At 35.1% G+C, this 24,748-nt stretch overlaps 1 protein-coding gene across 2 annotated transcripts; it reads left to right on the top strand.

Moving 5' to 3' along the window:
• The first annotated feature begins 15,073 nt into the window (after positions 1 to 15,073).
• LOC113310964 (EH domain-containing and endocytosis protein 1-like) lies at positions 15,074 to 24,372 on the top strand. Of its 2 annotated transcripts, XM_026559790.1 has the most exons (18): positions 15,074 to 15,525; positions 15,708 to 15,926; positions 16,035 to 16,127; positions 16,683 to 16,735; positions 17,668 to 17,764; positions 18,193 to 18,266; positions 19,019 to 19,133; positions 19,737 to 19,847; positions 20,645 to 20,721; positions 21,444 to 21,510; positions 21,903 to 21,968; positions 22,278 to 22,385; positions 22,492 to 22,622; positions 22,801 to 22,867; positions 23,034 to 23,101; positions 23,260 to 23,353; positions 23,557 to 23,627; positions 23,761 to 24,370. In XM_026559790.1, the coding sequence occupies exons 1-18, from the start codon at positions 15,376 to 15,378 to the stop codon at positions 24,047 to 24,049; spliced, it is 1,950 nt and encodes a 649-aa protein (XP_026415575.1). In that variant the 5' UTR covers positions 15,074 to 15,375; the 3' UTR covers positions 24,050 to 24,370. The 2 variants fall into 2 exon arrangements, with proteins under 2 accessions (XP_026415575.1, XP_026415576.1); XM_026559791.1 differs by lacking the exon at positions 15,074 to 15,525 and having other exon boundaries at positions 15,784 to 15,926; positions 16,035 to 16,110; positions 23,761 to 24,372.
• The last annotated feature ends 376 nt before the right edge of the window (positions 24,373 to 24,748 follow it).

Here is a 24,748-nt window from a genome sequence, read left to right as displayed (position 1 = left end):
GAATTTGTGGAGATTTGTGTAATTCCTTGAACCATCATGGATAGAACACTAAAATGTTTTGATTCTGCACCATTATCTGTTACCTTTTATTATCCTTGTTTCAATTTTTTGTCTGCTTTCGAAATTTCGCAAGGCTTGAGCCTATACAGTCTTAAACAAAATTTTTGATCCAATCTAGCTTTAATTGTTACCTTTTATGCTGATTTATATTTTCCTTGAGAGTTGATTGTTACATAGACATTGTTATACTGAGCTTTGTACTATATGATTCAATTAAGCATGGAATCAGAACACTTACCATGTGAAGGAGTTCACATCCTCCACGAAATAATAATGCCAACTTCGTAAGGTGTCATTGACATTTTTACAAGAAGTGATGACATTTGTAGTACCAAATCTTCACCAAACACATCCTGATCGATGATGAAAACTTCTTTCCATTTCATCGCAGTGTACACGAAAGCCATGACAGTGTACACGAAAGTCATGACACCTATGAAACTGGTTGCCAGATAGGCTTCAAGTTACCTCATAGTACCTTAGGTTCGAGTCCTATACTTATCTTTTTATTTTTTTCACTCACTGATTGTCGTAATGAAACGAGATAAATCATAACTGGCATCTGGGCTATGCTTTCATTCTATACTCAGATGATGAAGAAACTTTCATGCACATATCTGCGGGTTCGGAGTGGGCAACGTCAGCTTTCCACGCAGACGCAAAATCCTTATTAAAGGATGTTACGTGGTTAGAAGAAAATATATTATCAAGCGTGTTCATAGTAACCGATTGCAAAGCTTTGGCGGACAATTTAAATAAGGTAAGAAAAGACTCTTCGTGGTCAGTGGAAAATACCTTGCAAGAAATTAAAACTTAATATCTTTCTCTTCGTGGTCACGGTCCCCCGTTTGACAGAACCTAGGATCTTGCAACGGTCTGGTATGTTTTTGTGTTTCACACCACGGCATACAAGATCCTATACATATTATGAATCCAGCAACGGGTGAGCACCTCCATCTGCCACAAGTATGCATCCCAATTGCACGAGATCAAGTACTTGGGTGGTATCCACGATACAACGTAATTGGGGGTTTCGGATACAGTCAACGTACCAATGAGTACAAGGTAGTTCACATTCACATGGATGGTAAAGTTTAAGTACACACTCTAGGAGACGAGAGAGGATGAAGGAACATAATAAGGGAGATTCCTTTTACTATTCAGAGTTCAGGTGTGTATGCACAACACATGGTTGTATTTTCTGGAAGGATTGTCATCCGCATGATACTTGCATAAGTTCTTTCAATTTGGATACCGAGACGTTCCATGAACATTCGTTACCCCCGCATCTAATTCCTGGGAGTGAATTTTGGGTAGATTCTTACCCATCACTTGGGATGGTCATGTTCTGGAAAGATTGTCGTTCGCAGAAATACAACGAAGGAATCGCAAAGTTGAGTATGTAAGGGGAAGGCAGGAATATGCAGTTGAATATGCTTTCTGGAAGGAGAAAATCTTGGCGAGGGAAGCTCGTAAACAGGGAGAGAGAGAGAGATGCAAAGCATGCAAGGTTGAATACTTGTAATAAGCGAAATAGTGAGACAGATTGTGATTTTGAACAAGAATATGTTGAGGTAACTGGTGAAGAATTTGAGGAAGATGTGGAGAGTATGAGCTTTATCTGTATGAGAAGGTAAATCCTCCAATCTTCACCAGGACCATGCGAGATCTTTTAGATATCGACTCGGATGAACAGAAGACAGAGGGCATTGATGTTGATGAAAATCCAGAGATCGAGAGAGCAGATGAGGCAGATGAGGAGGAACAAATAGAGGAGTATGAAGATATGTCAGATGGGTATGGTACTGCTGCATCCAACAATAGTGATGAAGAAGATGATGTTGAGGAAGAAGGTTTTGGAAGTGATGATGAAGATGAAGATAAAGATTCTGATTAGAGTTCTCCAGAGATTCAGAAAGATGAGAATTTGTGCATAGTTTCAAGCTTTAATATGATTAGCAAGTTTTCTCCAAATAGTCTTTCTGGTTCTGTCTGATCTTCTTGTTGCTGGTAAGAATCATCTTGTTCTTGTGTGAAGTTTATGTTAGTCGGCCGGTCCAAGTAGTTGTTTTCATTTTGTTGTCTTGATGAACTATATCAGTGTAGTTATTGTAAATGTGGGTGTTTTTCTTTATAGGAGTTTGAAAAGGGTGTGAATGGATATTTTGAATGCTATGTTGTAAATGCTAGCAATTAGTAACTAGCTAGGGATTCTTTGCAGAGAGTACTGTAAATGCAGATGTTGATCTCGGTTGTAATGAACTGGGTCTTTTCTGCGCAACTAGTAATCTTGTAAGAAATCCATTTAGAACTGTGATATTGGCTTTGTGAGAACTTTTAATGAATTGAGTTTTTTGAAATGGATGTTTAATGAGGCTAACAAGGTAACTTAATCTCTGTATATCAAACTGTAGATAGTGTTGAAGGTAGATTCAATCCGGAGAGAATTTAAACAAGATACTTTTTTTTAGATTAAAGTAACACTAATTGAAACAACATCCTATTGAAGTCTCAAGAATAGAGATTTGAAATCAGTTACACAAGATACTTTTTTTTAGATTGACATGAATCATCATAACTAATCAATTTTAAACTTTCTTATACCATACAGTTAATCGGCTGCAACACAAACTTACTTCTGTTGATCCACCATGAATGGGAATCCTATGTAGTCATTCAACAAATGAAGCCCACAGAAACGATGTAAATTCTGATCAGAACTTTAAAGGACCATCAGGATTTTATATCACGAGTCTAATCAAAACTCATTTACTGGAAACCTAATTAAAACTCTTTTACTGGAAACCCTGGATCACAAACTTACCGACCAAATCAATACTCTTTCATTATAACAACCATATATTTTGTCGATCAAACATCCAAATCAATCATGCACCAGATCCCATATCAAAATGTGTTACCCCAAGTCCGAGGATATGTTAGGTAATCCATGTTTTGTTGGGGGCGAGTTAGTCACACAATAAAATGGAATGTTATTATGTCAAGTTATGGTATTTTGTGTTTCGTTAACTTTTATTGTGGTACCAAACGTCATTGGCCCAAATTTATTTCGTATCAGGATCTCCATGAGTTATTAAGGAATATCTTTGAACAATAAAAGATAAGGGTTATTGTTCGTGTTCGAAGTATGTTGACATCTTTTCTTTGTAAATCCTCTTTCATATTTACAATCTTGGAATCGATTATACCACACTTCCAAACAAGTTTAGAATTGGTTCATCTGTATTCCAAGACAACTATGTGATTGACCAATTATCAAATCACAATCATGGGTTCAATCGATTCTACCAATCACAAATATCAGTTCTACCTTAATTTGGATTACTTGTGATCGAACACACAAGTTACCAGGACCGGCTATGTCAGTTACCAGGATCGGTTATGTCAAGTACCAGGACCGGTTACCATATACTCATGGTATTGCTTGTGATCGGTCACACCAGCTACTAGGATCGGTTACACCAATTACTAGGACAGGTTACACAAATTACAAGGATCGATTACACAATTTTTTTATGATCGGTCACACCAATTACTAGGATCGGTCACACCATCTTAGGTGATTACTTAGGATCGGTTACACTAATTAATAAAAACTAGTCATACTAAATCATAAGTCAGGCACTACGATTAGTTATACCAAGATACATAACAAGTTATGATCGGTTCTACTAACTCATACATATTGGTAATCCAAAGATATGCAATGAATAACAATACCAATAAGCCTGGCGATTTCCCTTTCGATTCATAAAACAAGTTCATGAATGTATTTCCTTTAAAAAATGTAAACATTGTTTCCTAGGATGAAATCTTCACCTTTACCCATACACATAATCACAATAGCATTCATACGATTATGTCGATGTCATACATACGAAGTTCAAAAGATAAGCGTCTCTAATTTCTTAACACCATGATCATATGATCATGTTTCACTACTAGAGTATAATAATCATTCACAGCTTCGCAGTAATGTTTTCAATATAGAACGACTTGAAAGATACGTTAGGAATGAAACAGTTCAAGTCAATATTACTAACCTCAAGAGGAAGGATGATGTCGTCGTTGTAGCTCATTACTTCTTCACATTCTTCAGGTCTTCGAGTAATACTTGTATGTCTCATAATCCTAGACTTTCTAGTCTAACCTATACGAAGTTGTCTCTAGTACATAATCAAGCGACTCTTAGATGAGTTTTGGTTCACTAAAATATGGCAACCAAACTTGACATACCAATGCTTGGTGGGTTCAGCGGAGCTATGCTCTAACAATCTCCCCCTTTGTCAATTTTAGTGACAAAACTCTTAATACATACGGATAAACAAATTACAAGAATTCATTAAACATACACTTGATTCCAAGTTTCAACAACACAATAACCTACATATACTCAATTAATAAATGTCGTTGTTGACATTTTAATAACAAAGTTAATACTCCTCATAAAGGTGAGATAGGTAGATTTTCAATCCGAACATCTTATTCTCCTTTTGTAGTCAAGATAACTACAATGGAAATATGATATGTTGCTCCCCCTTAGTCAATGCTTTACTCTTTCATTAGATATAACGTTTAAGCATAATTGTCATTTCCTTAGTGATTACAAATCACTTGTTTACTCCATATATTTCTCCCCCTTTTTGTCACAAAATGACAAAGGTTCGAGCAAATAAAGGTCAAACCGAAAGGATACTTACAAATCTAAAAGACTTGTACAACCTATAAGAGTTAAGCACAAAGGTTTCACATACCACTTTAGATAACCAATATAAAAACCGAAACTACAAGTAATTTGGTTTTAATATGTTATCAAGGAAACAATTTCCCGGAGCAATTTTCCCTAATAGTTTAATAAATTGACTAAGAGACTTAGTTCCCTTGTTACACCGATTGTAAACATACAACCGCTTATTTCGATAAGACCAAAATAAAAATCAGATTTAACTTTATTTCTCTCATCAGGTTACAATTATTCAAACAATAACTTAGACCTTTCACTTTAGACAAGACAAGTACTAGGTTAGTTAACTAGTATTTCTTGTCAAGGAATTCGATTAGACTTGAATAACCGAATCTTTCACTTTGATAAGTCTAACTAAGATCAGGATTAACTTAGTTTCTCTTATCCGGAATCGAATTGCACTAAACAAATGATCCCCTATTACGTTAAGCCATAAACAATTCATACAAACCAAAATAAGTTGACTTGCACAATTATTTTTCTTAACCGGAAGCAATTGAAACAAACGTAGACATTATAGCACCGAAATTTCGTTTAGCCAAAACACTTGATATCAAACAATAAAGAAGATACCAATAAATAAGTCAAATAAATTGATACATTTTTTCTTAACCGGAAACAATTGAGTCACACACACACACACATATTGTACCGAAATTTTGTTAAGCAAAAGCAAAATATATGCAATATAAGCAGGATTTTCTTAAACAGGAAAACGATTAACTAACAACTTTGTTACCTCAGATTCTGCATCCTCTTCTCCCCAAAAGATATATCATTAAGCGCAAGTTCAAGTTAGAACTCTCCCCAGTATGTTGTCATTCTCTCGCAAGAACAAAAGAACAACAACAAAGAGCAACCTTTACCATAGAAAAGTTGAATCGGTTTTAACTAATGCGTGCCAATAGCAAAAGTTGAAAACCCGAAACACATATGTTTATGCTAAACTCAACTCATGTAAACACAAATTCATTCAACACATTGTGACTTTTTACATATGAGTCTCAATCGGAACTCCTTATGATCCTTTGATAAAGCCTACCAACATGGGATAGAACTTAATCCCGCTAAATCAAAAAGTCACACAAACCATAAGGGTTCACATCATATGAGATCAAATATTAAGGTTATGATATCCGAAATCATACATCCCATAAACCGAAAACACATAGAAATAATATAGACATTCAAGCACAAGCTATGTAATCGAAAACTATCACAATTTTTTTATAAAATAATAATTTTATTCATAAATAATGATAGTTTTTCAAAAATAGACCTTATACAATAATCAAAATAAATCAAAAATTGATGTCTATTTTTCTTTAAAATAAGAGTTTATTCTTATTTTATGAGCAACTTAATCCTTCATATCAGTGCTAGAGGAAGGCAGGTTATTAATTTCAGTCTTCAGCTTGTGAATTTCTTCAAGTAGGTAACCTTGTTGCTTGACCATAATTTCTTGCAGTTGAGATGTTTCGTGAAGGATTATGCAAGAGCATGTAATTCTTTCTTTGATTGAACACAAAAGTGTGTCAATGCTTCAATATACTGATATTTCTTCAGCATATTCTCTCTTTCCTTCTTACTTAGCCAATCTCTCTTTTTGATTTCCTCTTAGGTTTCTCAACATCCAGAGGAGGTGCAGACTTATTCTTAAAGAGATCTTTCAGATCAAGCACCTTTTCAAGAGAACACATTGGATCCTGACTCATAGTTCGGACAAGGAATGACCAAAGAAGGAGAATAATCTTTTTATATTTTTCATACTTCTGAAAATATAATTTTCCTATAAATGCGAATATCTTAAATATATTTTCAATTACTAGATTTTGATCCGATAATCTACACATAAGTGCCTTGATTTTTACTTCCTCAAACACAGATTCGGCACACAAGGTGAGGATGTAATTTTAATACCGTTTAGGTGGTATTAGTATGAGATGTTCTCTCATCGTGGAATTTGGAACAACCAGTGTGTCCTTGATCTAGTATCGTATGAAAAATCTTTTCTTGTTACCTCGAATTAACAAAGTATCTTGAGATTGGTTGGAGTTGCATATGTACCTTTTAGCAATCCTGTTTTTTGAGATAGTTTTACAATTTATCTTATTTTTCCCTTTACCATTAGATGATTTTTCAGCATCTGAAGACATATCCATTATTAAAATGGTTAAATAACTAATGGAGGAAGAGGGAATCCAATCTACAATTAGTGCAATATTAGTTGTTTCCTCTTCTTCAGAGTCATATGAATCAGAGGTATCGTCTAGAGTTACAACCAATACCTTGCTTCCAGTGTATTTCCTAAGATCAGGAAAGTCTTTAGCCATATGACCAAAACCTTTACACTTAAAACATTGAGGCTGATATTCATCATCTTCTTCATGATATTTCTTGTTCTTGATAGGAACTCGAACATGGGGTCGAGAAGATCGATGAGTATCTTTATGAATCTTTTTTTTTAAGAGATCTCGAAACTGTCTAGTGATTAATGATAATGATAGTTCAATTTCATCATCAGAATTTTCTGCAATCAGTTCATTAGAATAATCCATCAATCTATCTTTCTCCATCGGAGCTTTTGGAAATTTTGCAGCTTTAAAAGCAATTCCTTTAGCTTGAATAAACCGTGATTCATGATCAAAGATCTTTAACTTTCCGACAAGTGTGCTTCGTGAAAGTGTTGAAAGATCATTTGCTTCTATGATTGCATGCTTCTTAGATTCGTATCTAGATGGAAACCATCTGAGAATTTTGCATATTATATCTTTTTCAGAATAGTCTTTCCAAGAGAGAAAGAAACATTAACTATCTTAGAAAGTTTAATATGAAACTCTTCAAAAGTGTCATTGTCATCCATTCGAAGTTTTTCCCAATCAGAAGTGGAAGTTTGAAGTCTAGCTTCTTTTTCTGATGTGTTTCCTTCGAATAGGATCTGAAGGTTATCCCAAGCTTCCTTTGAAGTTTGGCATGTAGATACATGATGTTGTAGATCACGGCTTACATCATGTATAATTGCATTCAAACCATCTGAATTCTGCTTTGAAAAAGATTTTTCTCCGCTTGTATAATCCACTGAGAGTTTAAACTCAGTTTTCAAATTTTCTACTTTCGGGCGATTATAACCATCGACGACTAATAGTCACGTATTAAAGTCTCGTGATTGAAGAAAAGATCTCATATCAGATTTCCACCATAGATAGTTTGTTCCGTCAAATCTTGGAGGTACGTTAATTGAAATCGATTCATTTGAATTCGAGTTCATTTCTTTTGTGTTTGGATCGCACCAAACACAAATTGTTAGATCTTTTCGTGTTTGTCTGCTCTGATACCAACTGAAAAAATGAGGGTACCCAAATACACCACAATCTTTAAAATATCCACCTATAAGTCATCTTACCGAGAGTGATTGTCTATGGACAAAGTCAAGACAATACGACAAATCGGTATTCACACTTTGTGTGATCGTCTATGGATATGAGATCGAGACAATACAATAATCAAAGTGTAATTACTTGATAATAGGTTCAGACTTAACCAAACTCTATAGGATCACTATCAAGTAATACATAATTAACGTTTATGTAATTTATTGTAAATTATAATAACAAGAATTATAATTGCGGAATATAAAAGTAAATGACACAGAAAGATTTTGTTAACGAGGAAACCGCAAATGCAGAAAAACCCCGGGACCTAGTCCAGAATTGAATATTCTCGGAATTAAGCTGTTATACAAAATCTAAACCAACTTCGTATAGTTGAGACCAAGCAACTAAAACTAGTTCACTTAGTTTCTTCAGTATCCCTGCGCTTCCGACATTCAATAAGTACACGCACCGGAACAATTCATTTGGATCGTATTCCAAACAGTAAAGGAACAACAAATCTGTTTGGTAACAACTCTATTGATTCTTTCAAGATAAATATATCTCAAATCATATGCAAAGGCTCTTCCTTTTAAACTAATAAACTCCTTTGCCTGGTTATATCAATTTATCCAACAACTACGAAGTAGCTGAGTTTAGATTTGCAATCAATCGAGACTATAAAGCGATGTCGATCTCACGCAACTAATAAGTCGAATAAATCTGATTCTAATTGGATCCCAGCCGATCAAGGTTTGTGTTACACAAAGATATGAGAAACCAATAAAATATCTTCTTCGTCTTCTTTAATCTTCAATTAAACCTGCACAACACCACTTGAATCTCTTGTGATCAATCACGCACAGAATGGAGTCTGTTAACAATGGATTATCACAAGATGCCTTTAGATCTACAAACAGTTCTAAAGATCACGTTGAAACTTCGATCTAGTTTGAGTGAATCTTATATCAAAAGAGAAGATTCTCAAGAATAAACAAACTAGGTGCAACCAAAGTTCAACAACCGTTAGTCAATCAAATCAATCAAAAACTAATAAACTGCAATTATCTAGTTTCCCACCAACGGTACTCGTAGAGCTTCTTGATCCCACAGAAGTCTTTAAACGAGCGGTCGTAAGAGATTTCGCCTAATTAGGGTACTTTCCTATCCGGATAGATGACTCCACCGGAAACAACAAAAAGATGAAGTTTGCCCGGCTCTTAGGATAATTTGTAAGAGATACAAACTTAGGTATTTTTAGATCAAGGATGTTTGGACACCAAGGAATTTCCAAAATCGATTATTCTCAAGATATGCAATAAATGCCCAAAATTTGATCCCACAAAAGTCTTTAAACGAGCGGTCGTAAGAGATTTCGCCTAATTAGGGTACTTTCCTCTCCGGATGGACGGGCTCCACCGGAAACAACAAAAAGATGAAGTTTACCTGGCTCTTAGGATAATTTGCAAGAGATACAAACTTAGGTATTTTTAGACCAAGGATGTTTGGACACCAAGGAATTTCCAAAACCGAATATTCTCAAGATATGCAATAAATGCCCAAAATCGGTTTTCATAATTCCTGGAAATGCTTCGTCCAATATTTCCGAAATCTCTCAATAAAAAATCTCCAATCAGTAAATGCACATTACTAATTTTTATTTTCTAAAGATATGCATTTAATTGCTGGTAATTAAAGCATATAAAACTAACAACCTTAATTAAAAGATTCTTAATTTATTTCGGACCGGGATCTCCATGAGTTATTAAGGAATATCTTTGAACAATAAAAGATAAGAGTTATTGTTCGTGTTCGAAGTATGTTGACATCTTTTCTTTGTAAATCCTCTTTCATATTTACAATCTTGGAATCGATTATACCACACTTTCAAACAAGTTTAGAATTGGTTCATCTGTATTCCAAGACAACTATGTGATTGATCAATTATCAAATCACAATCATGGGTTTAATATGTTCTACCAATCACAAAGATTGGTTCTACCTTAATATGGATTACTTGTGATCGAACACACAAGTTACCAGGACCAGTTATGTCAGTTACCAGGATTGGTTACGTCAATTACCAGGACCGGTTACCATATATTCATGGTATTGCTTGTGATCGATCACACCAGTCACTAGGTGTCACGCCCCACTTCAAATTCTAGGTCGATGGCCCTAAAATCCGAAGTGTGGCCTACTCATGGACAACTTTACACACTCAAACCGTCAAGCCAACAAATGGAGATATGGCTATTGTATGGAGCACATTAACAATAATCCAAATAATATATAAAAATTATGCTTCATAAAATTAATAAAAGAATTATCAAGTCTAACAAAATTCTTTGAAAATAAAATCATGAAAGAAAAGAGTTCTCGACACGCAGGTCGACTAAAAAATAAGTACTAAACATTTATGGAAAAAAACTAAAGTCTAGACTTAAAGAAAATAAATAAATGTTGTCACTAACCACCTTACGAAAATGCAAAGAAACCAACTTTTATGGAACGGAAAAAAAGCCTAAAATTTATGCAGCTCCACGATAACAATTTTCTGAAAAAATAGTAAGCTGGATCAAACTGCAACTAAAAATAGGCTTTCACACACTTATAATCTATATATATAATCTATACAAACCCGAATTTCCTTGTAAAAATACATCGCTAGTATAAACAATTTATAGTCTGATCTTTTAAAAATAGTAATGCCAATCACTTAAAAGTCTAGTACCTATCAAACGAGTAAAACTGCAATGATAAGGAAAACAATTGTTTATTGAAAATGCAAAACAAGACTTCCCGCCCATAGATCTAAATAAATACGAATTTACCGGCTTCCCCTTTCCCTCTCTATATTTATTTTTCTACCGTAAAACATATCATATAAGCCCTGTTGCAGTCCACTTAATTTTCTTACCGCGTGCCGGAAAATCAGGTGTTGTCGCTCCATCCAAGATAATAGATCCACATCTTTTATTAGGTGACCCAGGGGTCATCACCGTAACAATTTCATGGGAATCGAACCAACTACGGGAGATGTTCAACAACCAACACTATTCATCATCACATAACATTACCATGTCGACTGCACACATACAATCACACTTTATACTACTGAAAGTGGCAGGCTCCAACCACCTCGTCACACGCAGCAGCCACTGATATCTTGAGAATTACAGATAGACATCTTCACATTCCTACCCATCACTAGGAAGACCAAAACAAGCCTATATAACCTTAAGGTCCCAAAAAGTAGGTGAAGAATCAATGCGTCACTAGCTAGCTAGCACTCCAAAAACAGTACCAAGCCTCCAAATCTTAACCCACACCACTCAATCCAACCATTTATTCTACCAATAAGAAAAACTATCGTTACTAGCCAATCATTAGTGTTGTAGGTGTTTAATATAGCCTGCATACCAAATAAGTGATTTAATAGTACAAGTTGTATGGCTAAGGAATATCAATGGTTTCCTACCCATATATCACACTTGGACTCCACGCTAGGACCATGGATAAAATAGTTTAGGCAAAATGTAATGGAGTAAGGCTAATAGTTGTGCGACATCGGAGTATACCGAACATAACTATGGGAAGCACTATGCGAGCATTTACACAGACTAGACATAAATGAGTCTTTCTAACTCATCTAAAACAGACGAACTCCAACATGATTTAAATCCCATTGTCCTGTTGATTAATCATGCATTACGCAACAGAAAGAAAAACACATGAAAACTGCTAATATGGGTATTTATTATTCCTTCTTCCCTGTACGTCACTTTGAAGTTTCTGAAATAAAAATCCCTAGCTTTAAACCCTCCTCTTTTTTCTCTTTTAACAATTCCATAGAACTTTTTTAAGATTTATTAGACCATATAGTAAAGAGCATTAGAGCTAGAAAACCCACCTAGATTTATCGCCAAAGAACAAAGCCAAATCCCTTCTTCTCTAATGGCTGAAACGATATCAAGACTATTCCTTCCTCCTTTCGCCGCTCTTGCTCACCAAAAAAAACTCTTATTTTCTTGTCCTTTTTGACCGCATCCTTTCTCTCTTAGGTTTTAGTGAAAACAGGATATCAACAAAAGAAAACCCTAACTTAAAATATATACGGACGGAAATTCTACCATAAATATAACTTCTTTATAGGGACAGCTGTCTAGGAGAGGGTTAGTTACGCCCAAGAATTTTAAAACTGTACCCAGTACTAGTCCATAAACAACTTATTAAGGACTAGGGATATCACACTAGGATCGGTTACACCAACTACAAGGATCGATTACACAATTTTTTTGTGATCGGTCACACCAATTACAAATATAGATCATACCATCTTAGGTGATTACTTAGGATCGGTTACACTAATTAATAAAAACTAGTCATACCAAATCATAAGTCAGGCATTGTGATTAGATATACCAAGATACATAACAAATTATGATCGGTTATACTAACCGACACATATTGGTAATCCAAAAATATTTAATAAATAACAATACCAATAAGCCCGGCGATTTCCCTTTCGATTCGTAAAACAAGTTCATGAATGTACTTCCTTTAAACAAGTGTAAACATTGTTTCTTAGGATGAAATCTTCACCTTTAATTACCCATACACATAACCACAATAGCATTCATACGATTATGTCGATGTCATATATACGAAGTTCAAAAGATAAGCGTTATACTTTGTATTCTAATTCCTTAACACTATGATATATGATCATGTCTCACTACTAGAGTATAATAATCATTCACAGCTTCGCAGTTATGTTTTCAATATAGCACGAGTTGAAAGATACGTTGGGAATGAAACAGTTCAAGTCAATATTACTAACCTCAAGAGGAAGGATGATGTCATCGTTGTAGCTCGTTACTTCTTCACATTCTTCAGGTCTTCGAGTAATACTTGTATGTCTCATAATCCTAGACTTTCTAGTCTAACCTATACGAAGTTGTCTCTAGTACATAATCAAGCGACTCTTAGATGAGTTTTGGCCTAATTAGGGCCTGGGTCGTAGAACATGCACTTGATGCATTAGGGTCATAGACTAACGGAAGACCATTTAATTTAATTGTTACTTGACTTTCAACTAAGGTGAAGCTAACCTCTGGCTATTATCATCATAGACATGCTCTTGCGTCCTTTGTTGTTCATCCCTGATTTCGTTAATTTGGAAAAGTTATTGGGATACTCTTTAAAGTCTATGAAAATATTCCATTCCATCCCTAATTCAATCTCAGCAACATCAGCTGCTCTCCTTGGATTTTCATCTTCAGCAATCTCGTATCCCATATATATTACTAATTAAATATATAAACTCATTAATTAACCTTCTCACTGGTATTCTTCTTCCGACAGATTTTTAGGTATATCATCTTCCTCATCTGCATCATTCGAAATTGAATCTTAACTGAGATGGATTAATCTGACCAGTATGCTAGCTTCATCTGGATCTATATTAATTTGTTTTTGAAGCATATCTTTTCTTTTGTATTTAGGGATTTCATCATCTTCTTCATCCTGTAGCCTATCTATTTTTGGTAGTCAATCTTGATAGTTCAATTCTCCAAGTTCATTGGTATGGAATCTATTCCAATCTAACTCTAGATGTATTCCATCACCTGCTTCATCTTAAACATTCCATGACCTAACTAAGAATGATTTCGTGATAATGGTTTCTACCGTACCATAATCACACGATTATAAACTAAAAAATATGGGTCATTTCATAAATGAGGCGGTCCTGTTAGACCCAGTTAAGTTTTTAATTAGTATTAGGCCACTATGTCCTTTAGCAATTTCTCAAGGGCATTATAGTAAAAAAATTTAAACGGTCAAAATAAGTCTTCGACCCTAACACATCAAATGCATGTTCTACGACCCAGACCCTAATTAGACTATAAAGATGCGACCCTTTTACAAAATATCTCTTCACTAAAATATGACAACCAAACTTGACATACCAATACTTGGTGGGTTCAACCGAGCTATGCTCTAACAAAGACGACTACAATGCCATGTTGACTGAGTATTTACTCAAGGCCAAGTTCAGTAATGCGCAAGGATTGCACATTATGGCCCAAATGACAGTTATAAGTTGGTTATTAGCTTTATAAGCATGCCAATGGTGTGAGACAAGAGAGAGCAGTTATAGAAAGAGTTTTTAACCTAAAATGTGTATCCATAACTGCTTTGGAATAGGTGTAGAAGGCTGGCTCGAGTTAGAGAAGAAACTGGCTAGTAGCTACAGTTATTGACGGTTATGAAACTGCCTTATGAGACAAATGGCTGTCCCATGCGTGTGTAAGTGTTGTGCACAATTTTTGGCCATTGTAACCATTGTGTAAATAGTGTAAAGGCATTAGAATTTCAGTAGGCTTACGGAGTTGATTGTGAGACTCAAATTGAGAGAGTTTTGGTGAGGTAAAGGCTTGGTTCAAGAGGAACAAGTCTGTGTAACTCCCTAAGTGGGCAAATTTCGTATATCTTTCCTTTGATGCAATAAAATGGGTTAACTGTGTCATTTTCTAAGTGTTCTTGGTTAGTTGATTGTGTTAGTGAATGTATGGCAATGTTTGAGTGCTTTATAGTAAGCATTTGAGAAGATAAGAGAAGGAAAAAAGGCCGAAAAACTTCCGTTGCAGAACTATGTGAGTGTTGTTTGCATTGGTACAAACTTATAAGGCTGGAACAATTATGTACAAAGCTTAATTCACTAAACCACGTCGTTGCCGGATTACGCTTGTGCCAGAAATCTGCCAGGTGCATCGCAGGCGTGACAGCTAGTACGGTGCGAACCATGGTTAAAATTCTAAAACTATGGTATCGGACTACAAAACACCCACTTCCGAAATAGAAGACGCAAATAACTCAAGAGCATCTGAGTTTAGTTTTTTATTCCATCCAAAGAAGGAAGGACATCGATAACGCGGGAGAGATCGCTGACTCCTTCTTCATCTACTTCCCATTTTTAATTTATTAGAGATTTAGATTAGATGGAGAAGAATTCCAATTTTCTCTTCTTTGAATTAACCATTCATTCAACATTTCTTTTCTCTCTCATATTCTTTTTTGTGAAGAATCAAAATTATTTGTCTCCTCCATTACCGTCTCGTAATCAAAGGTGTGCCTAGAAATCGATACAGATTGTGGTTAGCGGTGGTGGTGGTAATGTCTTGGCTTAGGACTGCTGTTAATAAAGCTGTTGAGGTTAGTGGCAAAAACAATCTAACTCGATATGTTCGTGATTACGCCGATACTGTTGTTCAACATGCTGGTCAAGCTGTTGCTGGTGGAGCGAGAATTTTTCAGGATCGCATTGTAATAATCCTTCTAAAACTCTATTACTCTTTCGGATTTCTTAATTTGTCCAAGATTGCATTGTAATGATTTTTCTTGCATTATCATCCTCAAAAGCATTGATTCCTGTCAAAATTAATTAATTCTCGTAATTAGTCGGGAAAATGCCATTATATCAGGCTTATAATGTTAAAATGTTGCAGGGAACTCGAAATTTGAAAAGTTATAAGCAAACTATAAAGGGATTAGAAGAGATATCCGTTTCGTGCAGAGGGATTGAGAGAGTACAACTATTGAGACGATGGTTGGTTGCGTTAAAAGAAATTGAAAGAATATCTGGAGATTCTCTTGATGAAAAGCCAACAAGTAGTGAACCTCAGGATTATAATGAATCCAAGGATTCTCCTAAAAGACCTCCTCTGGTGGGTAAAGTTTCTTTGCCTTGTTTCTTTTTTTTACTGTGGTTGTTTCCATTTTGGTTGAAAAGTCCAGTGTAGCTAATATCCGTTGCATTTGTTTGTTTTGGATAGGTTCTTTATTATGATTCTGATATGGTAGAACCTGTGAATTTCCAAGATGTGTTTCTGCATAGTCAAGCTCTTGAGGGTATGATATTATCTATGGTGAGTTATGTACATGCGGTTGGTCTTCAGTATGATATAAAACAGATGGAATTGTGTTGGTAGTTGCATTGTGTAATGTCTCTATGATATCTTTGGGTACCCTTAGAGTGCAATTGCTACATGACCCAACACAGAGATGTTGTCCCTTTTATGGCATTTTTTGGCTGGTTGTTTTCATACGAGCTTGAAAAGCCAAGGTGAGTCCTTGTATATATATTGACGATTTCAGGACTTCGTTTTCAGATGGGCCCAGCCTTCAGAAAAGGTTATGCTGTATTTTTTTACAGATGCTGTAGAGTTGTACCATTTTTATGTATTTTTTACCCATGCACACTTGTTTGCAAAGCATTATAGTTTGAAAACTTGCCTTGGTAGGGAACGGCGACATGTACTACATCTTAACCATTTGCATTCTTTTGGTAATCAAGGCACTATATTATTATTAGAAAACATTTTGAAGAACGGGGACTGAAATTGTTTCTTTGGACAACCGTTTGAGTTTGTACTTGCTAATGACGGAGGTTAACCACAGGTTAAATCTTTTCTATTATTCAGATACTTGAAAAACCAGATGAGGAAGAAGTTACTTTACTTTTGGAGATTTTTGGGTGAGTTTCCTCAATATCGTTTTTCTGTTTTATATTTGCACTTCGCTGGCCCTAAAACTTCCTGGCTAGAGAATTAGGATCTGTTGTAAATTTTGTTTGTGTGTTTAATGCTAGATGAATATCCACACCATGCAAACTGGATTATATATACAGATATGTTAAGGGAAGGAAACAAATATTTGCTAGATGTCATTAACACTTCTACATTTAACATCTATTGGACTATGTACTTGTTCATTTGAAGGTCAGGAAGGCCATAGCATACACCATAGCTTTAGGTCTTATAGTACAATAAATCCTGATTTATCAAAAAAAAAAGTTAATGTTCTTGGACCCTTGTCTTCACGGTTTCCCAATTCAATTGTGCAGTTAAAGGATTTCTATGCCAATAATGGTGGTACTAGTTTAGTAGGTGCCACTCTAGTACCATGGTAAAGTCATTGGTTGGTGATACTCATAACCTGTGGTTGAAACTCGTCTATACTTCCTCAGTAATTCATCTCACCTAGAATCGGAGTGCTGGTAGAGTTCAATTCTTGTTGTTTTTATAACACAAATACACATTGCTTTCTTTTGTGAGTGTACTCTTAATCCCATGGTAGGTCTCATCAATCATCCTTATCAATTCTCATTCAATTTTCTTTTGGAACAGAGCAATAATTTTAGTGAAAAGAGAAAAGAATTTGGTAAAAGAGCCAATCATTCCCCACAATATATCTCTGTTATAGTCCTACACTGCCTTACTCTGAACATCCCCTATCCAACACTAAACAGCCTATGCAATGAATTGCTAGGAAAGATAGTTACATGTAATTTGGTATTAGTATTTACTTCCTCAGTAATTCATCTCACTCAGAATTGGAGTGCGTGTGGCTTTAGTGATTCTGAGCCAGAAAAATAGTTTATAAAGTGTAACCTTGGGTTGGCTTTAGTCTTTGCCTTACAGGAGGGAAGGAGGTTCACAATGCAATCATGCGCAACATACAAGAACTGGCAAGAGCATTTGTTTGCTACCAAGATGAAGTGTTGGTAAATATTACTTGAACCATTTTTAGGATGTCACTGATTTTTTTGCTGATTATGTAGTATTAGATCCTCTATGATAGTTCCATAACCACGAGTCAGCGTCCCTATATTTTATGAAATAGGTCTATCAACACCAACTTGACTGATCAATTTTTTTAATACTGTGATAAGTTGCAAATGTAGCGCAAAAATTCATTTCATAAGCCGATTAATTTTCTTGATGCACGTACATATGGTTTATGCAATTTTTTGTGAGAGTTTTATATTGATGGTATTCCAGTTCAAGCATTTTATAAAAGTATCTGTTTTTCCCGTGGAGAATTATTCAGGGATGTGATATATGCATATATATATAAGTTATTACTCAAAAATGTTAAGAACAATTACGTGGTACGTGAAGTCTTATGGGTTTGTCAATGTTTTTTATTTAGGTTAAGCGGGAAGAATTGCTTCAATTTGCACAGAGTGCAATATCGGGGTTGAAGTTAAATGCTGATATTGCGAGGTGCTTAAAAATTCTCTCTTTTCAGAAGTTGAACTACATAAAGTCAAGGGGGATTTTGGGTCCCCCACAAAATACTTACAACATCATCAACTGATAACAACTAACACTGCATATGCTTTTGAGGTGAAAAGTGTATTAACTATTAAGTCTATCTTTATGTATTTATAAAAATTTCATTATTTTGAAAATAAATTAAAAAAACTTTACACCTTTATATCTTTCAAAATACAAACGGATTTTTGCGAAAGTTATATATTCAGTAAGCTTTATGAAATATCCGCATAATAAGTAGAAATATGAAGTTTAGGTCACTTCTCTATTTTGATATTTCTCAAGGGAATGAGGTGTGAAGTCCTCTAACCCTTTAACACTAAATCACAATGTTTTAGTTGTAACAAGTACTATATAGTAGAAAGTTATATCAAAAATGTAGATGATTAAGGTGGCCCTGGACCAGATTATAGCAAATGGCTGTGCAAGAACGCTTAGGCGATACTTACTTGATAATTTGATTAAATGGTCTTATTAACTCAATCTTCCTTGAACACTGATGAGTGAGGCTGATTTGTACGTATCAAGAATTGTATCAAAGGTTCAGGTGTCCGTTCTTTGGCTGGTTAAGTTTGTTTATGCTTTGCACATACATGGCCGAGTTAAATCTAAATAAAGTGCCTTGCGGATGTGTTTGTGGTTAAGTTGTTAATGTTGAGTTCCTCTTCTACTTTTCTTTTAAGTTTACTTCTTGATCTCAGAATAGATGCTGAAGCCTCAAATCTACAAAAAAAGCTCGAGTCAATGAAAGTTTCCGCCTTGCTTCCTAATGAAGATGATGAATCATCTGACAAAACAGCTATTGCGTCAGTTGAGGTAAGCTGGATTTAGTCACCCACAGCATAATGCAACTGTTTTGATGGATCAGGTTCTCTTGTGACATGTTGTTGCACATGCTTTGAGGTTTCTTGTAGTTTCTTATCATGTTAGATTATATAGGAATATAATCTTCTGTGGAAATTACAATCCAACTCTTCGATGCTTAGATTTTTTTTAGCATGCTTTAGTGTTTTTTGTTAAATGCTTATCGTAATAAATAGAGGGTTTTGCTATAGCAAGTATGATTTTACATCCAATTTTCGCATCTGCTTGTTGTGGTTGTCTTCTCTGCAGTTTATTGACTGATATACAGCATTCTTTTTCGAAAATAAAAATAGAAAACACGATTACAGCTCTAACATTTAGTGAATAACTGAATATTATGTTTCATGTATGAAAGAAAATGGTGTTCGTATAGATATTCTATTCTTGAAACATACAATTTGGTAAGAAGCTCTGGAAGATAACACCATTATAGGTATACTTTTCCAGAAGTGCAGCTTCACACTATTCCATCATGGAAGACCTTATGGCTGGTCCAACTTATTTGATTTAAAGCTATGCTTGATAATGGTTATATCCACATGCTTCCCTCTGCAGGCGATAAAAGAACCACTGGCAGATATCCGACTTTGTTCCAGAATGGAAACTCTTCTACTAAAGAAGAAATCCCTAAACAATGGGGACTCACCTGTGACTCATTCTCAAAAGGCATGCTCTCTTTTATGCTCTCTTTTTCCTTTTTTCATTCCTTTTCCAATTAATCTTGTAATTTAATTTCGTAAGTCATGTATTCATGACCTTGTACATTTCTGTTCTCCTATCTTTTTGTGTTGTAAGAGAGTGGTCCTTGCATCCTTCCAACCATCTCGTTGCAGTAGGGAAGTTTTTCTCCTTTATAAGAGTCCAGGGCTCTATTTTTATTGATTGCGAAGATAATGTAAAAAAATACTCAGGTGGATCTAGCAATCACAAAGATTCCTGCTGTAACACCAATTAGGCTGTTAGTATGTATTTTCACGGCCAAGTGTAGAAATTTTGAGTTTGAATTAAGAATAACCCTGCTAGTTGTTTGCTGGTTAGGTGTCACCTGCTCTCACCTGTAGTTATTCTTTCAACTAAGATGTAGAGTGAACTGTACTTCCCAGTAGTACCTGTAGTCATTCTTTCAAATAAGGTTACATTTATTTTGTTTTTTCTTGACGACTGCTTCTCATCTTCACTGGACATGCGACTGTTCTCAGTATAGTTATCTATTCTTATCACTGACGGAAAGATTAATAACGACTCTGGTACAAGAAAGAAATACTTCAATACTTGAATACTTCTGCATCTATTGTAACAAAAGATATCTTACCAGGGGTATTGTTACATCTTAAGTAAAGCCCACTGTGAATTACAAACAACAAGTTCTGAATGGCAAAAGTATTATCCTAACTAATCCTGTTAATGAGAATTTCATTGTTTTGGTTGTGTTTGGTAAATTTTATTTGCTGATTGCTGTACAGGTTGATAAGTTGAAGGTCATATCAGAATCTCTTGCTAACTCAACCATGAAAGCCGAAAAACGTATATCTGATCACAGGTCTGAAGTTGGTAAATCGTGTAACCTTCAATTTTTTTTATTCTTTTTGCGTGATGCAAATTGTTTCTTCTCAGATATAGATTAACTGGGTGGAAATACTTGAGAATTAGAAATATGATTGAAAGAAGGAAAAACAATAAGAATGTTGAAGTATGATTTAAAGATTGAAAAATTCTAAAATCTTTAAAACAATCTGAATGTGCAATGGTGCTATAATTTGAAATAAAAAAAATCTGATGATTAAAAGAGGTAAACAAAATTAGAAGTATGATCTCAGAGCGCGAATGATCTTAATGACATTCTGACCTACCTTATCATGACTTTACTTTTTGAACTTTCTGCCTCTAACAAACATATCCACTGGTATTGTCATACTGTGAGCAGGCAATAATTATAGTTTAGAATAATGATAAAAGTAAAGAAAAAGAAAGAAAGTAGAAGTATGATCTGCTAGCATGAATAATCCTAAAATTTTATTTACATTATGACTTACCTTATCATGAGTTTACATTTTGAACTTTCTACCTCTAATAAACATGCAGAATGGTATTGTTACTCTGTCTTTATGTGTGTAGTCAAACTTTATAAATATGTGAAACGTAGTCGAAGTTAATTTGTAGTAGTTTCATAAGTTGTTGCTGTTTAAAGATGATAAAATATTTTCCTTCTCAAGTTTGACAATCTAGAAGATTGTGACACTTTCTTTGCCTTGTTTTAAGCAGGATTCACAAAGAAGAGGCCCTTAGCTTTCGTGTGGCTAAAGTTAGTGAAGTTAGTGAAGCTGAGAAGGTACACGTTCTTGTAGAGTAGTTTTTCCGTCTTAGTTTTGACTGCCATGAGTTATTTTTTGGTTTTGCTTTTTGATTATTGCATTAGACCATTCCTGAGTGTACGATCACACTTTTTAGATGTAGGAACTGATTGTCTATGCATCTGTTGTGAGTTTATTCATCAGGATCAACCACTTCTTTTCTTAATTTTTTTATTTTATATTCACAAAAAGATTACATGGTAAATAAGAAAGTCTCTATGGTTGGCTAGTTAAATGTTGTTTTACTGGGGGGTCTGTTATCAAGGATATAAACCTGGCGCCACTTATATTGCGTCCCTTTTTTGGGCTTTGGCGGTCTTTTGGTCCATAGGAAATATACTCAGAGCTACATTTCATGCCTCTTTTGCAGGAACTGGCTACTGAGATTTCAGCTCTTGAGAAGCAAAAGGAAGAACTTGAAGCTGAATTGCAAAAGGTATATCTCCTCTTTCAAGTCATCTTATATAGTGCAAGTTTCGATGCACTTGATGACAACGGGCTTAAAACTATTGTTAATGTTTGAAAATGTCCTTTAAAGAGCGAACTCCAGTGGCAATCGACTTTGTATAGTTAATTGTTCTTAGCAAGTGAGTTTAGATGGGTTAACATAAGGGCAACCATGAAGCATGCACACTCTATACTTACTGTTACGATTTCATAACGGCTAGTATAAAGAAACTTAAGTATGTACCATCAATATAGATGATGGGGTAGAAACATAATATATAATGGGCACCCATTACAGGTCAATGGTTCCTTAACTGCTACTCGTGCACGCCTTCGCAATGTCAGGGAAGAGAGAGAGCAGTTTGATGAAGCTAGCGATCAAATTGTTGCGCACTTAAAAACAAAGGTCTGATACGTGCCTATGTTACAAATATCAGTGAGTAATATTTTGTGTCCCTTTGCATTGTTAAAGATCTGATGATTTCCCCTTCAAATATTCCTTTGGATCTTAGGAAGATGAGCTATCGAGATCAATATCTTCTTATAGAGCAGAAGCTGATGTTGTTAATACATGGATCAGTTTCCTGGAAGAGACTTGGGATCTGCAGACATCACATACAGAGCAAAAGGATGAGCAGGCAAAGTATGCCTGATAGTCTGTCTACTTTTTGTTTGGCAATTATCGGTGGTTATGTTCTTTTAAGCCCTGCTATGTAGTGAAAGTCTTGTATTCAATTCTAGTTGATATATTTTCAACCATGTTTCACTATTTAATGTATCCTTGCACATACGCTGATCCTTTACTTTTTTAACATGCGAAGTGAGGAATTGGCGAAATATGGTGATCAGTTTCTGAAGTTGGTCATTTGTTATCTTTCTGCGTATGAGGTACTCCATTAAACCATCAAAGTATCAATTTTCTTGGATCTGTAATCTTTTTCAAATTGCCTATCATTGCTTTAAAAAATAAAATAAAATTGCTTATCGTCATTATGTCGTCAATTTATTCTCTTTCTTTTTATCTTACTATTATGCCACATTTTTTCCTTAACAGGTAGAGTTGGGGCCTCTTATCAACAACATCAGGATTGTCGTGAATAACTTGAAGGTTTTGAATCAAGGGTAATGCTTTTTCATGCCCAAGTGGTCTCATAAGTTAAGGCGATATGCTAACCTCTTTATATTGCTAATAGACAAAAATGAATAGGAAAAAGAGAAATAGAGAAGACAGAAGAGACGACCCCGTCTTACATAAATTTTTATGTCCTGTTCTTTTGCAGGGAAGAGAAGTCTCTTAGGGGAAATAGTGACAATCCTGTAGTAACAAGCTCACGCAAAAGACTTGAAGAGGAATATCTGGATTTTGAATCGAAGGTACATTGCCATCTTCTCCTACTTCTGAAGGAAGTTCGAATTGTTTTTCTCTAGTCTTCAATATGTGCGATTTAGAAATGATTTCCAATCAAGCATGGATGAACTTCCCCTTTTGCTACCTCTGAGAGTTCACGCTCATATTCCCCGTTGTAAAATTGATTTCTAATGTATATGTTTAATGCACCTTCTGTACTTCTTCGCAGATGGTGACAACTTTCAGTGTTGTGGATGACATTAAAGAGCAGTTCTTTGCCCAACAGGAAAATCTATCATGGTATCGTTATTGATTTTAATATAAACAAGAACTAGCATCTTATTGTTAATGAAGTATGTGTTACTCTCAACTCTCAAGATTTACAAAGACAAACCCATTTATAAAATGTTCATCATAATGTGTGATGGTCCAGGAAAAATGAGCCAAGGGTTAAAGAGTTGTTTGCTGCGATTAATCAAATAAAAGAGGAGTTTGAGTCTATTGAGAGACCAGTTCTTCAAATTGAGAAGAAAGTCTCGACGCCGAAGGCTGTGACCCCATCTAGAAGAAGGTTGCAGAGGAGTTTTTCTGAATTACCTGCTCAGAGAATCGAAGTTGTACCCGTCGAGAAGGACGAAGATCCCCATTCTTCTTTGGTGAAGGACCGAAGGTCATTAGACTCTGAAGCTGAATTGGCACCTCTGGAATTTCTGCAAGACTAGCCGAGACTATTCAGTAAGGTACTGAGGTATCTTTGTACCATGCTTACGGCTTACCCGAATAATTTTATAGAAACTCTTTACTGATATTTTTTAATGGTGTTTTTTATTACATAATCTAATCTTTTTAATGGTGTTTTTTGTTACATAGAAACGATAATTAGTTGAATTTCGTTGTCAAATTCTGGTTGTATACATGGCGTACAATTGAGGACCCATCTGTATTAGATGACCACTGTATATGTTCTACTACGATCCATCACCACCATTTCATCATGACCACTGTATATGTTCTGTACATACAATTACCAAGTTTCATATAGATGCGTAAAACACCGTACATCTTCATTCGAAAAGAAATAAAGAATCTTTGTGCAAATTTGCCATAATCATACAAGTGAGATGAGTAGTCCATTAAACTTACATATGAAAAGAGTATTCTGTTAAACTGACTTGTGCATATTCGAACAATGCAAAATTACAAACATTATCAATCGGAATTACTTGGGAGCTCTGGAAAGAAAGGAATGGTCGAGTTTTTGGTGGTCGCACCAAGACTAAGTTGAGTTTGAGGTCTATTTTTCTAAGAATGTCAAAGTTTACATTTTTGAACTGACATTTGTTGTTTTATCTATTATTAGAACTCCGCCTTCATCTCCATCTCCCTACACCACCAATTTCCTGACCTTCACCATTACTATC

The sequence above is a fragment of the Papaver somniferum genome, chromosome 9 (assembly GCF_003573695.1).
Source record: "Papaver somniferum cultivar HN1 chromosome 9, ASM357369v1, whole genome shotgun sequence".
NCBI classification, from domain to species: domain Eukaryota; kingdom Viridiplantae; phylum Streptophyta; class Magnoliopsida; order Ranunculales; family Papaveraceae; genus Papaver; species Papaver somniferum.
Note: the sequence above shows the minus strand (reverse complement) of the source record. Positions and strands in the feature narration are given on the sequence as shown.